The sequence below is a fragment of the Botrytis byssoidea genome (genome assembly GCF_014898295.1).
Source record: "Botrytis byssoidea strain MUCL 94 chromosome Unknown BBYS_001, whole genome shotgun sequence".
NCBI classification, from domain to species: Eukaryota; Fungi; Ascomycota; class Leotiomycetes; order Helotiales; family Sclerotiniaceae; genus Botrytis; species Botrytis byssoidea.
In genome coordinates this window covers 2,071,991-2,088,300 of record NW_024065842.1, presented here as the reverse complement: position 1 = coordinate 2,088,300, position 16,310 = coordinate 2,071,991, and the positions used below count along the sequence as shown (strand labels likewise).

The 16,310-nt window shown below is 43.0% G+C and overlaps 8 protein-coding genes across 8 annotated transcripts; 4 read left to right on the top strand and 4 right to left on the bottom strand.

Annotated features, from left to right (window-relative positions):
* Positions 1-111: 111 nt before the first annotated feature.
* Positions 112-1,774, top strand: EAE97_000627 (uncharacterized protein; the record flags this gene model as incomplete). Its single annotated transcript, XM_038871137.1, has 7 exons — positions 112-310; positions 376-736; positions 803-1,007; positions 1,057-1,203; positions 1,363-1,470; positions 1,525-1,641; positions 1,694-1,774. The coding sequence occupies exons 1-7, from the start codon at positions 301-303 to the stop codon at positions 1,772-1,774; spliced, it is 1,029 nt and encodes a 342-aa protein (XP_038738498.1). The 5' UTR covers positions 112-300.
* EAE97_000626 (uncharacterized protein) lies at positions 1,769-2,456 on the bottom strand. Its single transcript, XM_038871136.1, has 4 exons — positions 2,344-2,456; positions 2,163-2,262; positions 2,086-2,110; positions 1,769-2,031 (listed from the first exon to the last, which is right to left on the bottom strand). Exons 3-4 carry the CDS (start codon positions 2,086-2,088, stop codon positions 1,771-1,773), a joined length of 264 nt encoding a protein of 87 aa, XP_038738497.1. The 5' UTR covers positions 2,089-2,110; positions 2,163-2,262; positions 2,344-2,456; the 3' UTR covers positions 1,769-1,770.
* EAE97_000625 (uncharacterized protein) lies at positions 2,457-5,296 on the top strand. Its single transcript, XM_038871135.1, has 2 exons — positions 2,457-3,573; positions 3,619-5,296. The coding sequence occupies exons 1-2, from the start codon at positions 2,837-2,839 to the stop codon at positions 4,622-4,624; spliced, it is 1,743 nt and encodes a 580-aa protein (XP_038738496.1). The 5' UTR covers positions 2,457-2,836; the 3' UTR covers positions 4,625-5,296.
* On the bottom strand, positions 5,290-8,003 carry EAE97_000624 (uncharacterized protein). Its single transcript, XM_038871134.1, has 8 exons — positions 7,596-8,003; positions 7,084-7,524; positions 6,768-7,023; positions 6,506-6,717; positions 6,405-6,436; positions 6,193-6,353; positions 5,936-6,140; positions 5,290-5,874 (listed from the first exon to the last, which is right to left on the bottom strand). Exons 1-8 carry the CDS (start codon positions 7,677-7,679, stop codon positions 5,841-5,843), a joined length of 1,425 nt encoding a protein of 474 aa, XP_038738495.1. The 5' UTR covers positions 7,680-8,003; the 3' UTR covers positions 5,290-5,840.
* A 949-nt stretch (positions 8,004-8,952) lies between these two features.
* On the top strand, positions 8,953-10,003 carry EAE97_000623 (uncharacterized protein; the record flags this gene model as incomplete). Its single annotated transcript, XM_038871133.1, has 4 exons — positions 8,953-9,137; positions 9,198-9,237; positions 9,290-9,911; positions 9,972-10,003. The coding sequence occupies 4 exons, from the start codon at positions 8,953-8,955 to the stop codon at positions 10,001-10,003; spliced, it is 879 nt and encodes a 292-aa protein (XP_038738494.1).
* Positions 10,004-10,200: 197 nt separating this feature from the next.
* Positions 10,201-11,098, bottom strand: EAE97_000622 (uncharacterized protein; the record flags this gene model as incomplete). The annotated part of the gene is made up of 4 exons (XM_038871132.1): positions 10,201-10,251; positions 10,314-10,748; positions 10,865-10,935; positions 11,026-11,098. 4 exons carry the CDS (start codon positions 11,096-11,098, stop codon positions 10,201-10,203), a joined length of 630 nt encoding a protein of 209 aa, XP_038738493.1.
* Positions 11,099-11,460: 362 nt separating this feature from the next.
* EAE97_000621 (uncharacterized protein) lies at positions 11,461-12,551 on the bottom strand (the record flags this gene model as incomplete). Its single annotated transcript, XM_038871131.1, has 5 exons — positions 11,461-11,604; positions 11,658-12,159; positions 12,212-12,237; positions 12,296-12,380; positions 12,538-12,551. The coding sequence occupies 5 exons, from the start codon at positions 12,549-12,551 to the stop codon at positions 11,461-11,463; spliced, it is 771 nt and encodes a 256-aa protein (XP_038738492.1).
* Positions 12,552-13,645: 1,094 nt separating this feature from the next.
* EAE97_000620 (uncharacterized protein) lies at positions 13,646-15,370 on the top strand (the record flags this gene model as incomplete). The annotated part of the gene is made up of 7 exons (XM_038871130.1): positions 13,646-13,950; positions 14,005-14,312; positions 14,367-14,846; positions 14,898-15,007; positions 15,056-15,157; positions 15,211-15,292; positions 15,342-15,370. The coding sequence occupies 7 exons, from the start codon at positions 13,646-13,648 to the stop codon at positions 15,368-15,370; spliced, it is 1,416 nt and encodes a 471-aa protein (XP_038738491.1).
* Between the last annotated feature and the right edge of the window lie 940 nt (positions 15,371-16,310).

The window sequence follows — 16,310 nt, the reverse complement described above, 5'->3', positions numbered from 1 at the left end:
TTTCAGCAAATGCATGGGCCCGGCATATAATAAAAACACGCTCTGGTAAGCGCGAAAAGTTAACTTACTGGACAAGCACTAGCATGAAAGCTAACAGGAGCTACGGGTACCGAAGTATATTTTAGATGATGATATTAACTGGGGACTCTTCCGCGCACCCACCCGCGCTTTGAACATTCCTAAACACAGAGATCCCGAACTCCCAGAAACAATCTGTATTTTAGTTCCCTTAATCCCCAGAAATATTCACGGGAACTATCTTCTGGTTCTTCAACCTTTGACATCTTTGAACTGCTAATCATGAACTATGGTAAATCCAATCTACGTCATCGTACTTCAGATCCTGCATGACAGTGGCAACTAACATTTTCCCAGACTGGATCCTCGATGGAGGATATCTCCCAAATGCTGTAATCCGGCTCGGTATTCGTCGCCAATTGCGTGAGCGAATTGAGTTGATCAAGAGTACTTCATTGGAAGAGGCCTATGAGCGTAAAATGAACTATGTAGAGCTTCTTCGAAGTCGTCCTATTGCTATTGAGACGGCCGCTGCCAATGAACAGCATTATGAGGTTGGAACTGGCGTTCTTGCTGCTTGTTTGGGGCCGAGAATGAAGTATAGCTGTTGCCTGTACCCCAAGGGTAGTGAAACATTGGGTCAGGCGGAAGTGGAAATGTTGGGAACTTATGTGAAGAAGGCTGGATTAAAAGATGGGATGAGCATCTTGGATCTTGGGTGAGTGTTTCTGAGCTCTAGACACGAGGTCTAAAAAATGGGGTGGTATGAACTAATGTAATTCAGGTGTGGTTGGGGTTCAGGAGCATTGTACTTTGCTGAAGTTCTCCCAAATTCTAAAATCACAGCGTTCTCGAACTCAAGAACCCAGAAGCTATACATTGACGAGAAAGCCAAGGAGAAAGGACTCAACAATTTGACAGTCATCACTGGTAATGTCGTCGATTATGAGTTTGAAAAAGAGAGTTTCGACCGAGTTGTATCCATTGAGGCAAGTCACATGCAAGAAGCCGATCGAGGCAATGGCTAATTAGACGAAGCTCTTTGAACATATGAAAAACTACGAACTACTAATGTCAAAGGTCGGAAGAGCCCTGAAGCCAGGGGGGAAACTATTTGTTCACATTTTTGCTCACAAGACTACACCTTACGACTTTGAGGAAGGATGGATGAGCACACACTTTTTCGTAAGTAGAATCAATTTTCTAGACTTGGAATTACATTTTGGAATCTGGGAGTGTGATGCAATCTCGCTGCATCGCTTATGGTTTCTGATAATCTTTTGAGCTCTGATTATACTTCAAAAAATCCCTTCAAAGGCAGTTACTGACTCATGGATGTTGTAGTCTGGAGGTACCATGCCCTCAGCCGATTTGTTGTTATTCTTCCAGAAGGACCTCAAACTCGAGAGGCAATGGTGGGTGAATGGCCAGCATTACGCAAAGACTTGCGAAGTGAGTCTATGATTCAGTTTAAACTTTCGTCTTCCATACTGATAACAATTGTAGGATTGGCTGTCGAAGATGGTAGCTAGCAAGCAGGAGATTTGGCCTCACCTCACAGAAACATATGGCGAGAAGGATACCGCAATGTGGTACTACCGCTGGCAAATCTTTTACCTAGCAGTAAGTTACTTTCTTCTGTTTCTTCAAATATTCTTTGCTAACTCGATCACAGTGCGCCGAATTATTTGCTTATGAAGGTGGAGATACATGGGGTGTATCCCACTATTTGTTTGAGAAGCCCAGCTCTGCCTAATAACATAGACACTGTAGAACCGGTAGACCACGTATAATTGACTTAATTTTAACTCCAATGCCCAATGATATATTTCCTTCAATATGTACAGTTCTTGGCCCACTATCCGTGTTGTGATTCCAGAGTCTGCTTTGGACGATATCTCTTGATTGTCTGGGTCCTGGCAGCACATGGATAGATCCTGACTGCCTCTGTACCATTTTGTCATTCTGACGTTCAATGATCCCAAGGATGCTTCCAGCCCAACAAAGCAGGACCTAAATTGTGTCAGTTTCTGTATTGTTTTGACTAGATTCATTGAGTGGCCGTACCATCTTTCTTCGCGCGGTACATCAACTGTATACGAATTAGCATGGCAATAGTGAGAAGGTTGCATGAGTGTACATACGAAGAACCACATGCTTGCTCCCAATGCTGTACCAGCGAATCTGTATATAGGTGGAGCTCTGTAGAGTCCTCCGGGTCCTGGAGGTGGTTGTGCCATTGTGCTGCTAAGCGTTTAGTGCCAGATACAAATATAGCAGAGAACAGATTCTGTGCAGTTAATAGCAGGCGTACGGACGACTTACGATGGTCGTTGGCTCGTGTTGCTTTCAGAAGTGAGTGTTCAATATGCAGATTGAGTGCCAGTCGTTCATACATAACTTTGAAATCCGGCCCGGGAGCTAAATGTGATGTAAATGCCCGAAATTCAAGGCCACATACCAGAAAGCTGGGTACTCGCCCGATAACTTTGAACCTTTGTAATTAATTCACATTTTCTATTGTGTACTGTACTATAAATTTTCTTCATCGAAATCAATCTCTTTCCTACTGTCTCTCCGCTTCCTATTGTACTGGGGAAGGCAACAATGCTGTTAAGATCAATCATAACCTCGCAACACGAGCCCTGAAATCGAAGCTTTTGGTTTTATCTACCTACCCTTTCATCGAACACCATTCGAGACAGACGTCATTTCTTTTCAAAAAAAACTCTCGAAATCCACAACTGCAAGATCGCATACTCGATAACCTACGCGCACACAACAAGGTTCCCTGTCTCCGTCTTCGTTTTCTGCCAGAATGGCGACCCCATCACGACCAGCGCCGCAAGCTACCAATGGCACCTATACTCCAGAGCATGCGCGCCATCATACTCGGGCGCAAAGCTCATTTCGCGGTTGCTCCAGAATTTCAGATTATGAGGTCATGGGAAAAATCGGAGAGGGTACATTTGGAGAGGTACACAAAGCCAAATCCAAAAAAACTGGCATGGTTGTTGCTCTGAAAAAGATCCTAATGATCAACGAGAAGGATGGATTTCCAATCACAGCTCTTCGCGAAATCAAAACCCTTAAACTCCTTTCGCATGAAAATGTCTTGAGTCTGGAAGAGATGGCCGTCGAGCACCCGCAGAAGAACAGTGATAAGAAGAAAAAGGCCATTATGTATATGGTCACTCCCTACTTCGACCACGATTTATCAGGCCTTTTGAAGAACCCGAATATTCATTTTACGGAACCACAAATCAAGTGTTATATGCTGCAGCTACTCAAAGGGATGGAATTCATTCACAACAACAATATTCTTCACCGAGACATCAAAGCTGCAAATATATTGATCAACAATAAAGGTATACTTCAAATTGCCGATTTTGGTCTGGCGCGACACTATAATGAGCCTGTGCCAGTTGCAGGAAAGGGGAATGGAGAAGCAAAAGCGCATTATACTGTTGTAGTGGTTACAAGATGGTACCGTCCTCCGGAACTTTTTTTGGAATTGCAAAACTATACTCCAGCGATTGATATCTGGGGAGTCGGGTATGTTTAACACCTTGATTTCGAAATTTCACTAATGATCACCAGTTGCGTCTTTGGCGAAATGTTCCTTGGAAAACCAATCCTCCAAGGCGAGAGCGAGGAGCAGCAGCTTAAACTAATTTTCGACTTGTGTGGCACTCCCAACGAGGAGAACATGCCTGGATGGAGATTGTTACCCAAAGCTCAAGGACTCAACTTCAGCCCACCGCGCCCTTCGACGTTAGCACAGAAATTTCGAGAACAAGGCTCAGGTGCTATCTCTTTATTGCAGGAATTGCTTAAACTCGATTGGAAAAAGCGCACCAACGCGATTGATGCATTAAAGCATCCATACTTCAAAAACTCTCCTTTACCGCTAGACCCGCACGACATACCGATCCTAGAATCATCACATGAATTCGATTCAAAGCAGCATCGGGGCCAAAAACAGGCCCCACCACCTCCCAAGGGAGGCGATGTAGGCATGGGACCGGATCAGTGGGACCGAAATGGAAGCGGGCAAGGATATGATAACTATTCCAGTAATCGAAGTCATCAAAACGGTCGCTACCCTCCCCCTCCTCCACACGGTGGCTACAGAAATAGTGGCCCACCGCATCAACAATACGATGATCGCAAACCAGCTTGGAGAAGAGATGATCGAGGTTTACCACCACGACCACCACCGCCCACTGATTTCGCTTATGACGGTGGAAGATCAGATTCACATGGTCACCGATCCAGATCTCAAGATCTAGATGGCCGTGGCCATCGTGATCGTGAGCACGCGTCTCTTCCTCGCAGTAGAGCCGGAGGTGGTGGTGGGAATATCGATACGTATATCCCAAGTTATAACACGAACAGGCGACCAAGAGATGATCGTCCACCTCGAGATGACCGCCCACCACGAGATGATCGTCCACGACATAGTAATGGAACTAGACACGACTACGACAATCGAGGTTCCCGAGAACCTCGCGATAGTCGAAGTCGTAGTCCCAATCATGATCGTGGGAGAGATCGATACAGAGACCGAGAGCCGATAGGGGATCCTTATGCGCATCGTCGTTGATGTCATGGAGGTTTTTCTCAGTACGCAATTACATTATTATTCTGTTCTTTTAGCGTTGGGGTCATAGTTGCGAGGACGGAGATAAATCTATCTTCTTGATATTACTTTGCGAGATCATGGGAAGTGACTCGCACTTAGGGATTGGCGTGGGTAGCTTTTGGCTTTGGCTTTGGCTGTATTAATTTGGCGTTTCTCACTTCAATGTAATTTTGAAAGCATCAATGGAAGGAGGAGGGTATTTTCATATTCAGAGTATCAATGAAGGAAAGAAAAGGAGCGTGGGTCGGCTGGGAACAAATTGCTCGGCATTTTATCAAGCAATCAAATATATGAAGTTTCTCGGCTCCTACATTTGGGGACGGGGACATATCGGCATGTAATTTTATATGGGAGGTTGCATCAATGGAACAAAACAAGATCTCTTTATCTAATTCCTTTCGGGAAGTTCTCATTCGCAAAAGGTGCACCGTGAGTTGGAGCCAAAGAATTCGTGTATTTCATGGAGAGAATGGTATGATGGCGAAGAATGCTATGCTATGCTATGCTACAGATACCTATTCCCCTATCTTCGCTTTTGTATTATTGTACACATCATATTATATCATATTAAATATCATACTGCACATTTGGAGGTCACACTCGGAGATTTTTAATAAAAAAACTGTTTCGCGCTAGAACATACTATCCATTGAATTCTATAAATTGTGGCATTTGAAGGCAAAGAGCTCTTGAGGAGAGTTCTCAATTTCAATCTTCATAAACTGGGCTCGTTGGGGTTGATCGTAAAATACTATGTATGTATGCTCTACACTATAGAACTTCTTCTTACCGTGAAGTCTTCCCAATCTTGGACAATGTCTCTTGAGTGAATAAATTACAAAAGAATTTTCAGAGTTCAAAGTCCAACATTGATAGTGCAAAGAAATTGTAGACATTATCAACAAAATATTAGAGGTTTCCTAATATTCTGCATCTGGAAGCTTCAGTTTCAGATTTGCAATTATACTCGCAAAAATGTATACTGTACGTTCTTCGTGATTGTAGTGAGACATCTATTACAAATTGCGCCAGTCTCCCTGGTGAGTTTTACAGTTGATGCCATGCTAGAAAATCGACATATCCTTTCTCATACACCCAAACTCCATACCATGCTCGGCAACCAGCCAATTGAATCAACCATTGGGAATCTTGGCTCATAAAATTACACCCAATAGCATCAATTCAGCTTACTCTGCGGTTGTGGAGCGAGTCTACCACGATGTTAGTTTCAGGTTTACATTGGCTGGAGCTGACTTTTAAAGGGCTACATACTTGAGAAGCTCAAATTCACTGTATCTCTTCAGATACTTGTTTCCGCGTCTATAAGCTTTCAATAGATCGCCGGGATGTTTGGTACGAACAGGCCCGCCAACAAGTTTGACGACTTTTGATGAATCATGGAACATCGGATCAAAAACGAGGAGATTTTTTGTGCCGTCAGTCAGTTTCTCGAATCCAATTATTGTCATTGAGTGACCTGAGACATAACAGTTAGATAGGTACGTGAAAGCGAGAGTTTGAGGATTTACCTGGATGCTGAAAGTATATGGGAGGCAGAGACGTATCACGAACTTTACAGTTGTAATCGAGAGCACCATCGAAAAAGTAAGACTCGATCTTTGAATACAAAAGATTGACTGCTGGAGGGTCTCCTCTATCCTTTCTTGTTTTCATAGCCGCAGTATCACATCTACAATGCTGTCAGTTCAATGTAGAAAATTCAAGAGCCTTGAAAGCATACGGGATTCCAAGAGAGCAAAACATCGCTTGAGCCTATTGTTCATGTTAGTGATTGATATGATGGCTGATTATAACAAAGGAGAAGCAGAGGAGGATATTTACGTCGGGAGTTCCAATGTATTTCCTTGTTCCACGAATTCCACCAGTTTCTATTCGACCTTGGGAGTTTATTCCTTGGTCCCAGGCGCTTTCAATATATTCTTGGATGTCAAAAATAGTTGGAACAACATCACCGAGAACCTTATGACCAGGAAATTGGGATTTAACTATGTACGAACACATCATTTGAATGTTTCTGTAGCCACAAAAGCCCCCTAAATATATGGTTAATAGGAGAAATTCAGTAAGGAAGTGAATCTCATACCCTCTCTCATGAGTTTTGAAACGTGGAGAACAGCCGGATCACAAAGGTAAGCATAGCTTACTGAACGATCTTGGTCCAGAAGCTGGGATAGTACAGGAATAATACCATCCGCTTGATTCGGGCAATATTTGACCCTCCTCAATTGACCATCTGCATTGATCCTGTTGATCGTCTTATACTGGCCATCTGCTTGAAGCAGTTTCACGAGCCATGACGGCATTTGCTTCTCATGCGCATGGGGACCAAGCTCTGCTTTCTGTTCACGAAAGAGGTCAATATCATGTGACAATTAACATTTGAAAAAGTCAGAACCTACACCTAACTGACGAGTACCCTTGGCAGGAGGAGGTTTGGACTGTGATTTCAGAGTGATATCAGGCATTTTCAAGATATCTCTCCATGCTTTTGTCCCGGCTTGCGCTGGCGGTGGCTCTCGGGTTTCGTAATCATGTCCATCATCGATATTTCGCAGTGCGTGTGTGAGTTTCGTACCAAAACTAGCATCTTTACCAGCACCGTTCTTGACTTCTTGTCTAAAAGGCCCCGACGCGGGAGTATCCAGGTCCATATTGCCATCTTCTTCTCCGTGCATCTCGATATGGCTATCAAGCTCATCAAACAACACCATTTCTCCACATCCATCAATCGGACAATCGGCATAGTTAACATCATCTTGATTTACCATGGCGACAACACTCGCACTATCTTTTGCTACGAATGGTGACTGTCCTTCCGCATGTAATGTTTCCAAATGTAACTTTCTTTTCATTAGCACACGGGATGATCTCTTTTTTTTTCCCAAAGTAATATTTCGGAAAATGAACAAACCATTATTTGATATTCACTCTCTGTTTTGAAGCCACAAAAAGGACAAAGCATTTCTTGTACCTCTGGCATTTTGACCTGGGCCATACGGTTGATTGTAGTGTTACTAGATAATGAAAGGATTACAAAGAGTGGTAGTTACGGCTGTTAACGTCGAAAGTGTATATGAACGAATGTATGAACAAGGGTCGGAGAGGTTGTTTTATACACGGCAACTTTAATCGGCTACAGGAAATATGAAACGGAAGAATATTAAATAATGGTATGAATTTAAGAGACGTAAGGTAGGTAGTGAATTAAAGACAAGAAAGGTTTAAGAAGGAGAGAAGATGAAAGATTGATTGATTAATTGAGGTTTGGTTGATTTGAATGATTTGTCGTTTGCTTACCTGGGTAGGTAGGAGGAGTAGGAGGAGTAGGAGGTGTACTTGATGTGATTTGTTAAATCAAAGCGAGGCTGTTACAACTTGTGATCTTTATTAGGCTCGCTCATACGTATACGATACCTACCAGTAGATATCCATGTATAAGCAAAAGTTGCGGGGAAGATAATAAATAAATATTAGATATAAATACGGAACTAGCAAGAGAGCCAGACTGATGAGTTGGCTGGCTATTAGCATCTAGCATTTAGCATTTATTAACATTTATTAGCATTATTACCATTACCTAGGTATTCAACAAACATGGCAAGTGTACCATTACTACTGCTATGTATGGCATATATTTGTGACGCTTCCCTCGGTTGAGAATAATATTAATAATTTGGATCTTCATTATGCAAAATTGATCATCCTACCTCCCTATACAATCTCAAATTTGAATAACAATTGTCTTTTCTTTGATTGAGTATCGAGGAATGAACAAAATTACGGAGATGTACTAGGTAGTTAGATAGATTGGCCATTTCATGTTTCTTCAACGTTACGCCCAAGCAAGCAAAGAGAGACATTGTCACATGAGAAGTGCAGCTTCCAACGCCATAAAGTAACTGTTTTCGGTATCGTACATATCCTTATGGATATACTAACAAGCTCAAGGATACAAATCTATATTCTTCCTCCAAGGAACTCGTGAGACGACATCATTTGACTCCTCCACATCACAACCACGAAATGACACTCCAGCACAATGTCAAACTCAAAATTGAACAACGGTTGAAGCCGAATTGAACGGCGGATCATCGGTCACTGAGCGGTCACTGAGCGGTCACTTATCGGCCATGAGATATCGCAAGGCTGACCAATTGTATAAATTCCCCGTTTAGTCCCAAAACATTTTTCTGTTATCTCTGCTATCATATTCTTAGCTGTCTTTTCTTTCTTCACATACGGTAGCGAGATTTGATTCCACGTGCGATATGTCCCCTCGCCTGCTATCGCCTACTCTCCTCCGAGCATGTCGGAGGAATTACTCTACATCTAGTACCGTTTCTTTGGCATTCGATCTACACGAACCTGCCAAAGCCTCGTCCAATGCTCCACGAGCCATCATTTTCATGCATGGCTTATTCGGATCCAAGAAGAATAACAGGAGCATTAGTAAGTGAGCTTTCCTTGCGCACCCGTCTTACCGTCATTACGGTTCACTAATTCTCGACTCCAGGGCTCTCGCAAGAGATCTAGGAAGGCCTGTCTATGCCGTTGTAAGTCACATCTTTCGAAGGCCTTTGAAGAGCATATATTGAGAGCAAATAGGATCTGCGAAATCATGGCGACTCACCGCATCACCCTAAACACGATTATACTGCCATGGCAGCCGATGTAGCTGGATTCATAAACGAGCACAAACTTACCGGGCCTACACTGATAGGCCACTCAATGGGAGCAAAGACTGCAATGGCTTTAGCACTTGAATCGCCAGAAATGGTCGATGATATAGTATCCGTGGATAATGCACCCATCGACGCGGCACTCCTCAGTAACTTCGCAAAATACATACAGGGAATGAAGAAGATCGAAGACGCGGGAGTCTCTAAGCAAACTGAAGCGGATAAAATCTTGCAGGAGTATGAAAAGGAGCTTCCCATCCGCCAATTTCTCCTCGGAAACCTTGTGCGCACTGAAGATAAGACGCAGAAATTCAAGGTTCCTCTCAAGATTATCGGAGCTGCTTTGGACAATTTGGGCGACTTTCCGTTCAAGGATCCAGATTCGACACGCTTCAACAAACCTACATTGTTTGTCCGTGGAACTCAAAGCCACTATGTGCCAGACGAAGCACTTCCTATAATTGGAAAGTTCTTTCCCCGCTTCGAGTTGGCCGATATAGATGCTGGCCATTGGGTAATTTCTGAGAAACCAGAGGAATTTAAACAAGGTTTGTCTTTCCAATTGTGAACAGAAATGTGAGAACCTTTGCTGACTTATGTGGAACTAGCCGTCGTAGAATTCTTGAAGCCAAAGGAATAGAAAGGGTAAAAATGTACAGTCTATTGCGTGTATGTAAAAGGGTATCTGCAATAAGTCCATGTCATCCAAAAGAATAATACCCACGTAACGCCTCCGTATACAAATGCTTCGTACCCACAAATCCACGTACTGTTTACCTAAGATCTTATAATATGTGCCAGTACCACTTGATCCTACTTGTTGTAAGACTATAAAGTCTAGCAAGCGCATCCCGATGTAGAGCTGTTGTTGGTTCCTCCGATCGTGACCTGTAAATTTATACATTAGCACACCTTTCCGCTGCACAACCGCAAGCGCATGAAGAACTTACACCACCCGACTTCCTCTGCCCCCCCTTCAACAACTCCGGTCTCTTGACGACCTCCCTCACCACTCCTTCAAAAACCCCCTTCACACCCTCCCTAGTCTTACTACTACACTCTCCCCATCCTGCCACACCCCTCTCTCTCCATTCCTCCGCTAGCCTTCTTCCCTCTTCTTCGCTCACCATCCGCTTCCCTTTACCGTCCAAATCGCATTTCGTTCCCACAATCCAGAATACACATCCATCTACCGCATTATTCTCTGCCTCATCAATCCATCTACTCAAACTGTTGAACGACTCGCGGTTCGTAACATCATACACCAATAATACCGCATGCGCGCCCCGATAGTAAGAATTGGAGAGCGTGCGAAAACGTTCTTGGCCTGCTGTGTCGAGCAGATTGAGCCGGTAAGGAGAGCCGTGGATAGAGAGGGTTTTCAACTAGAGGAAAGGGAGGTATTAGTATATGCGCTATTATTCTGTATCGTATTGTATCATCTACCCTTTCATTTTTACAAATAAAAGAGATAGAAAAAGAACGAGAATCAGAGACAAACCTTAAAATCGACGCCAATAGTAGCAGTGCTGCTTTCTGAATCAAACTGATCATCACAATATCGTATGAGCACTAGATGAAAAATACTCTATTAACACAAGCCTGACCTTTTTATCTCAACCGTAATAAAACAAATGCATAAGGTGGAATCGGGGGTCGTACATGCAGATTTACCAGCTCCCGACGGACCTATCAAGAGAATTTTAAGAGTTGGTATGGATTCGTCGGATGCCATTGTGAGTATTTTGAGGAGTCGTCAAAGAAACAAAAAGCTGTAGTATGTGGATGCGAGGTTGATGGTCTGGGTGTGGAAAAGGGAGTGGTATGCATATAAGGAAATAAAGATGTTGGGGCCATGTTAATCACAACGTCACTCGCTAAAAGCAAGGCTGATGCAAGATCAACAACGCCACCAGTGCATTCACGTGGATCGTCCTCATGGACACTGTGTTTTTGTATTTTTTTGACATTTTTGGAATTGAATGATAGCCCGAGGCTATATGTGATGCAAAGTCACGCCTATATTGCCCAAAGCCCAGACTTGACTACATATCATGCACCATCAAACCCAAACCACATAACATCATCATCCTTAATTTATACTTCCTCCAACACCTTCTCCTTGAATTCCCTTTCAACCTTTTGACCCTGCTCATCTGTGTTTGACTCGCCGTGGAGGTTAAGAAGAGCACCAAGGTCGAACTTGGGTGCCTTCAAAAGCTTGACTTTTCTGATGTGAACCTAGCGTAAAATTAGCATATAGAATTCCAACCTCTCTAAATAATTGAACATACGTTTTGTAATGGGTAGATGCCTTGGGTTGCCTTCTCAATCTCACGACCGATAACCTCTGGGATGAGCTTGGCGGTGAGTTGAGTGAGGGTGCAAGTGCTGGCCTCACGTTGGATAATCTCGGTCATCTTCTTGCGGATGGCTCTGATTTGGGAAGAAGCAGCGTATGTGGTCTTCTTGATTTGGTTAGGTCTGCGCTTGGTGAAAGCAATGGCGAAGAGACGGAGGAGGTAGTCGTCGGTGGTCTTGACGGTGATGTTGGCCTCGATCAAGGATTGCCACTTTCTGACGAGAGATCTGAGCTTGTCTGATGTGAAGTCGAGACCGTGGAAGTTGGTCAAGCAGTTCTTTCCTTGAACCTCATCGACACGGAGCTTAACCTTGCGGAAAGCGTGGTCCTCATCCTTTTGCAAATCGGCCAAAGAAACCTCGACGATTCTTCCCTTCAATGAGTCGTTGGCGTTCTTGAGACCGGTGGTTCTGTTGACAAGGGTCTTTCCGACACTGTAGAAATTATTAGATGGAATTCGAAAAACAAGTAATGGGATTGTCGTACTCTCTGATTTGGAATGAAGATGGTGCCTGTGATAAATATTGTCAGTCTCGGCGGATGAGGTTCTTGCGTCAAAATTCAACATACCTTGATTTGGTACCAATCTTTACGGGTGAAGGGATCCAAGGTCTTCTTCTTCAAACCCTTCTTGCCCTTAGAGAGACGCTTATTCCTGTCGTGCTGTCAGATTCCAGTTCTTGATGCTTTGCCCCTCGTCCTCCTTCAATTGTCGCGAAGCCGCCATATCGAATTTGTGTTTATTGCGATTCATCGATTTGCAATAGCACAGTATCGAGGAAACAGGACATAATAGCGAGGAGTTTACTCACTTTCCGACAGCCATGATTGCGATTAGTTACCTTTTCGCCGACTGAGATTGAATTGTTGAGTGGGCGTTGGTGGTCTGGTGAAATCAAGAAGAGGTCTTCAAACAATTTTGATTTCTGTGCGTAAATGAAAATTAAGCGAGTTATTTTTGATAGTTCAAATGGCCCAAGCGCTAAGAAGGGTCAACGTACTAAGAAATTGCGGTATGTCCAATCATTGAAAATAGATGGGAAAACTTTTGCAAATTTGATACGATAATTAAAGCAATTTCAGGTGAGGGTGGAGGGGGCCAATTCACTTGGATTCATGAGAACATCGAAGAGTGTTGTGTTCTATCTCGATTCCTGATGTTTGGCTTCTTCTCCCAGTGGTAAGTAAGGATCTCTTCATATACCTCCGTAGACAGAAAAAGCGACACACCAATCGCTCATACGCTGGCTCAAGCATTAAATGCATTTGGATCTTTGATATTACATAGGATAATGCCAATTATAATAATTGTAGTTTACATATTGCTACATAGTTCCCGGTACGTGCCAGTATCCATATCAATTGAACCTGCCCATTAGATATGCAGGTAGATATTCTATTTAACTCCCAATTCAAACTTCTCCCAGTTGGATTCAACATCGAATCCCTATTGAAAAGAACATTCGCGGATGATCTATTTTTGCCATCACCCGACTGCACATCCTGCACTTCCTATCCTGTCCATCCCGTACAACTTATCCCGTCCATGTGGAAAGATGGTAACTGGTACCGGCATCGCTATCACTTGACTTGACCTCTTATTACTTTATTACCATGTGACTTTGTGGAAATAAAGCAAATAATGAAAATTCTCATGTAAGTTCATTGTTCCCGGAGCCTCGCCGAGCCTTGCCGATGACACGATATCCTTCCAGAGCAATACTTTGCGAGTTTGTGCTTGTCATGCCCCTCAACTTTACTAGGTTTTGACTCATCCATACATGATCATAGAAAACTTAAATTGTTGATTAATCCCTTGACTTTTTGAAGATTCATTTCCTATATTCTTCATTCATCGCTCATTATTCTTTATACTTTTTCTTACTCATATTCAGACTTCTCAGTTAATTGCTTCAGAAAATGACTACACCACAAGATATCGTTGGGGCAAGCGGCCTTTCAAGAATGGTCTCCAATAGCATGAACCTGAGCGGCTCCCCTACATTGAGTTTCCATTCTCCACCCTCGAGCTATGGAGGTTCGATGTCGAGAGCAAATGCACAAGCCCAGGCCAAGCAATTGAAGCCATTTGATAAAGAAAACATTAAGATCTTGCTCTTGGAAAATGTCAACCAAAGTGGAAAGGATATTCTTACCGGACAAGGATACCAAGTTGAATCACTGAAGAGTTCTTTACCAGAGGCCGAATTGATCGAGAAGATTCGGTATGATGAATGAAGCCAACAAAGAAACAAGCCTTGCTAACAACTATTGTACAGAGATGTCCACGTTATTGGAATAAGATCGAAAACCAAGCTCAGCGAGAAAGTCCTTCGTGAAGCCAAGAACCTGATTGTGGTGGGATGTTTCTGTATCGGCACAAACCAAGTTGACCTTGACTACGCTGCCGCACATGGAATCGCAGTCTTCAACTCTCCATTCGCCAACTCTAGAAGTGTAGCAGAATTGGTCATTGCGGAAATCATTGTCCTTGCCCGTCAACTCGGCGACCGATCAAACGAATTACACAATGGAGTTTGGAACAAAGTTAGCAACAAATGCTGGGAAATTCGTGGAAAGACTCTTGGTATGTGATTGCACTCATGCCTTCTTTTTGCATACGGCTAATTCTCGATTTCAGGTATAATTGGTTATGGCCACATTGGATCACAACTATCTGTTCTTGCCGAAGCCATGGGCATGTCAGTGATCTACTACGATGTTGTCAACCTCATGGCTTTGGGTACCGCCAGACAGGTTCCTACTCTTAATGAACTGCTCAACACTGCGGACTTCATCACATGCCACGTTCCAGAACTTCCAGAGACTAAGAATCTTATCGGAAAAGCACAATTCGATCAAATGAAGGAGGGAAGCTATCTTATCAATGCCTCCCGTGGTAGTGTGATTGATATTCCAGCTCTCATTGAAGCCTCGAGAAGTGGAAAGATTGCTGGTGCAGCTTTGGATGTATATCCAAGCGAGCCAGGTGGAAATGGACCTTACTTTACAAACGAGTTGAACACTTGGGCGGAGGATCTCCGTAACCTTAAAAACATCATTCTCAGCCCTCACATTGGTGGCAGTACCGAGGAGGCCCAACGTGCTATCGGCGTTGAAGGTATGTGCTTCTCCAGCATTGGAAATATCATCGGCTAACATGATTTTTTAGTTGGTGACGCTCTTGTGAGATACGTGAACTTGGGTGTTACCCTTGGAGCTGTAAACTTGCCCGAGGTCAACCTTCGCTCGCTTACACTGGACGAGTCCAACCATGCTAGAGTGAGTTCATTTCCTGTAGTTATACGATCGATTTACTGATTTCAACAGGTCATCTACATCCATCACAACATTCCTGGTGTTTTGAGAAAAGTTAACGAAATTCTCGGCGACCACAATGTAGACAAGCAAATTACTGATAACAAAGGCGATGTAAGTAACTTTTGGTGTTCAAACTGTTGCAATCATGTGCTAATACCTTCCAGGTTGCCTACCTCATGGCTGATATCAGCAATGTACAAACTAGCGATCTCAAGGATATTGTTGAAAGCTTAGAAGGCTTGAGCTGTAAGTTCCTCTACACATTTACTCAATCATACAAAACTAACATAATCAGCACGTATCCTTACCCGTGTGCTTTATTAAGCAACGAATAAATAGAATTAGATGTACAAATTTGCATTTGGAGTTTTGGATCAAAAGGGCATTCAACAGGAGTGGCGGCGCTTGGCCTTGGGGTTGCATCTAAACAATCCCTTCAACATAGGCAGGGCGGGGGACGCAAAAAAAGGTTCACATGAGAATTGGAAAATCGGATCAAAAAAGTTGTACATTACCTAGGCATAGGATATAGCCCAATACATTTATTCTATTGGAAATGAAACACCTGCTGGCTCCAATCATCATTCTGAAGAACCAATTAGATTAATCGTATAGGGTCTGTCTCGAAAGTGAATTAAAATTAGAAAAATTTCATTAATGTGTTCAATGAGCAATAGTGGCCAAGCGGCACTGATCCGAATATCATGGAGGAGCCATGAGTATTGCATATGATGAACTGAAAGATACAAAACTGGGTTAGAATTACGCTGTTTGAGCCAATTTTCGGCATTCACACCTCTATGGTCATATGAATATCTTTATTTTGTTTCTAATCTAGTGTTATGAGACACAAGAGCTCGACTTTGGAATGCTATGATAAGTTCATTGCGTATCAGGTTAAAAAAATCGATGCAAGTTTTCTCTCAATCATTTACATTCTCTTTAACATTCGGACCTCTGTTGTCCATCGCACAACAATCAATCAATCAGTCAATCCACTCATAACAAAAGCAAACACGCACGAAATCAAAGAGACTTTTCAAAGTGTTCGATTAGATTGTTAAATAAATACCAGGTATTTTTTTTTGAATAAATACCAACGCCCAAGACCAATGTATATATGAAAGGGTATATAGTGTAAGGAATGAATACCAGCCATAAATACAGGTTCCCAATGTACACCGAATCAAACATTAACCCATATATACGGAGCACTGTTTACCCCAGGGGGATAACATCCCATTCATTCCATTCCGATCGACAG